This window comes from Vanessa cardui, chromosome 16 (genome assembly GCF_905220365.1).
Source record: "Vanessa cardui chromosome 16, ilVanCard2.1, whole genome shotgun sequence".
Taxonomy (NCBI): Eukaryota; Metazoa; Arthropoda; class Insecta; order Lepidoptera; family Nymphalidae; genus Vanessa; species Vanessa cardui.
Window position 1 is genome coordinate 13770518 of NC_061138.1, and position 2483 is coordinate 13773000.

The 2483-nt window shown below is 48.4% G+C and overlaps 1 protein-coding gene across 1 annotated transcript; it reads right to left on the reverse strand.

The window, feature by feature from the left end:
• Positions 1 to 282: 282 nt before the first annotated feature.
• On the reverse strand, positions 283 to 978 carry LOC124536406 (glutenin, low molecular weight subunit-like; the record flags this gene model as incomplete). Its single annotated transcript, XM_047112938.1, has 1 exon — positions 283 to 978. A coding segment is annotated over one exon (696 nt), but the record flags the coding sequence as incomplete, so codon positions are not given.
• Positions 979 to 2483: the final 1505 nt, after the last annotated feature.

Genomic DNA, 2483 nt, shown 5'->3' on the forward strand with positions numbered 1-2483 from the left:
CCGTATATAGATGAACATTCATTAACTTTATGTAGCCACATAATCATGGTTTGTTCTTTCTTCGCGGGGTCGAACTCAGGGATGGTATTGTGCATATTTCCTATCTTATCTAAAGAATCATTACGCCCTAACGATTTCAATGCAGTAAGCAATAACTTAAAGTTATTACCGTCGGTAGTGGAAGAAGGCGACTCATATTTCTCCTTAGTGCTAACCTCTGGCTGTTTCGATCGACTGCGCGTACGTTGACTCGCCTGCCTGCGTGAACGGCGGCTCGTCCGGCTACGCGAACGACGGCTCGCCCGGCTGCGCGAACGGCGGCTCGCTCGGCTGCGCGAACGACGGCTCGCTCGGCTGCGCGAACGACGGCTCGCCCGGCTGCGCGAACGGCGGCTCGCTCGGCTGCGCGAACGACGGCTCGCCCGGCTGCGCGAACGGCGGCTCGCTCGGCTGCGCGTACGGTGGTTCGCCTGGCTGCCTGAACGGCGGCTCACGCGGCTGCGTGAGCGGCGGCTCGCTCGGCTGCGCGAACGGTGGCTCGCCCGACTGCGTGAGCGGCGGCTCGCCCGGCTGCGCGTACGGTGGTTCGCCTGGCTGCCTGAACGGCGGCTCACGCGGCTGCGTGAGCGGCGGCTCGCTCGGCTGCGCGAACGGTGGCTCGCCCGACTGCGTGAGCGGCGGCTCGCCCGGCTGCGCGTACGGTGGTTCGCCTGGCTGCGTGAACGGCGGCTCGCGCGGCTGCGCGAACGGTGGCTCGCCCGACTGCGTGAGCGGCGGCTCGCCCGGCTGCGCGTACGGTGGTTCGCCTGGCTGCGTGAACGGCGGCTCCCGCGGCTGCGCGAACGGTGGCTCGCCCGACTGCGTGAGCGGCGGCTCGCCCGGCTGCGCGTACGGTGGTTCGCCTGGCTGCGTGAACGGCGGCTCGCGCGGCTGCGCGAACGGTGGCTCGCCCGGTTGCGTGAACGGCGGCTCGCTCGGCTATGCGAACGTCGGCTCGCCTGGCTGCGAGAACGGCGGCTCGTCCGGCTGCGTGAACGGCGGCTCGTTCCGCTGTGCTGACCCGATGCTCTGTGCATTGCCGGCCGCCTCTCAGGACTGTGCGACCGCAACGCGCCTCCGGTGGGTCGCGAGGGAGAGTACAAACCCAATGGACCGGAAACGTCTTCCACTGGAATTTTGAAAAAATCTCGAACAGTTTATCTATCAAAATAAATATTGAACAAATTAATAAGTACAAACAATTAAACAATGGTTGTAATTATTGATATATGTGTCACATTAAGTATTACTGTTATAATAAAAGCTGTGTGCTAGTTACATTAATTAGTTTCATTTAGTTATCCATCTAAATCATTTGTACACTATTTAATCTCAAAATCAAACTAGCAGTCTTGAGAATGAATGTCTTTCGCAATCAATACACTCTTCAATCGAGTGAGCAATATGTAATTTGATTTATGTAAAAAAAAAATGTATAATTTCAAATGTAAGTAAACCATATTAAAGAAAAAAAAGAAAAGAAAAAAAAACAAGACGTTCGTTTGTTCTTAAATTCGTTTAACATCCCAGAATTAACAATAGGTTCATATCCCACTTCTGAAATGTTTACGACATTAGCCCCTTTCAATCGATAGCGCCTTTAAATCAAATTACATATACATGGTAATGCTTTCGTCTTACAGAGTTCGATTGTAAGAGGCTAACTGTTAAGCTACTACTTAGGGTGGCACAGCTTGAACTGATAAATCAGTGGAGCCCCGTGGACTAAAGTGCATTATTTAATGTTGAAATAGTTTAATTTATATATCATTAAGTTAAGATCATTGAACTATAGGGGTCCACTTTTATCAGTTCAGATTGTGGCGGGAATCTTTTATAGCTAACAAAGAAAACACAATTTAAAATGTACTTACTCGTATATTATTGCAAACCTTTTGTTTTACAAATACACACGCCTCGTATATTGTTGTACACGTTTTATATTCTTAAGTTTTAACTGCGATTTTTACAAGTTTACAACAATAACCACCAAAGATGAACTTCCAAAGTTGACGCCATCCAGAATAATCATTTAACTTGCCCGCCAAGAAAAGAATTGGCGCCAACCGGAAGATTGTCTTTGGTATTACCATTTACAAAAATACATTACTTGCAGATTATTTATCACGTATTACCCAAAATATCCTAGATATTTAATAGATTATTTAACAATTGCTAACACTCAGTACATTTCGGCTTTCGACTCTAAACATAACTCAACGTCGTTTCAATACGATGTGGACTGCAACTCAAATTAAGCGTTACCTAAGTTACAATAGCCTAATGTTGACTGCTCATCGCCAATTAGACAATACCATTTTTTCCGATTCAATACCGTTAATCATTGAGGAGTTCTCCTGGTAGTCCACCATCAGCTAGACTTTATCATAGGCATGTTTACTAACATCAATTGCTTGACGACTATCTTAAAGAAATAGAACTAA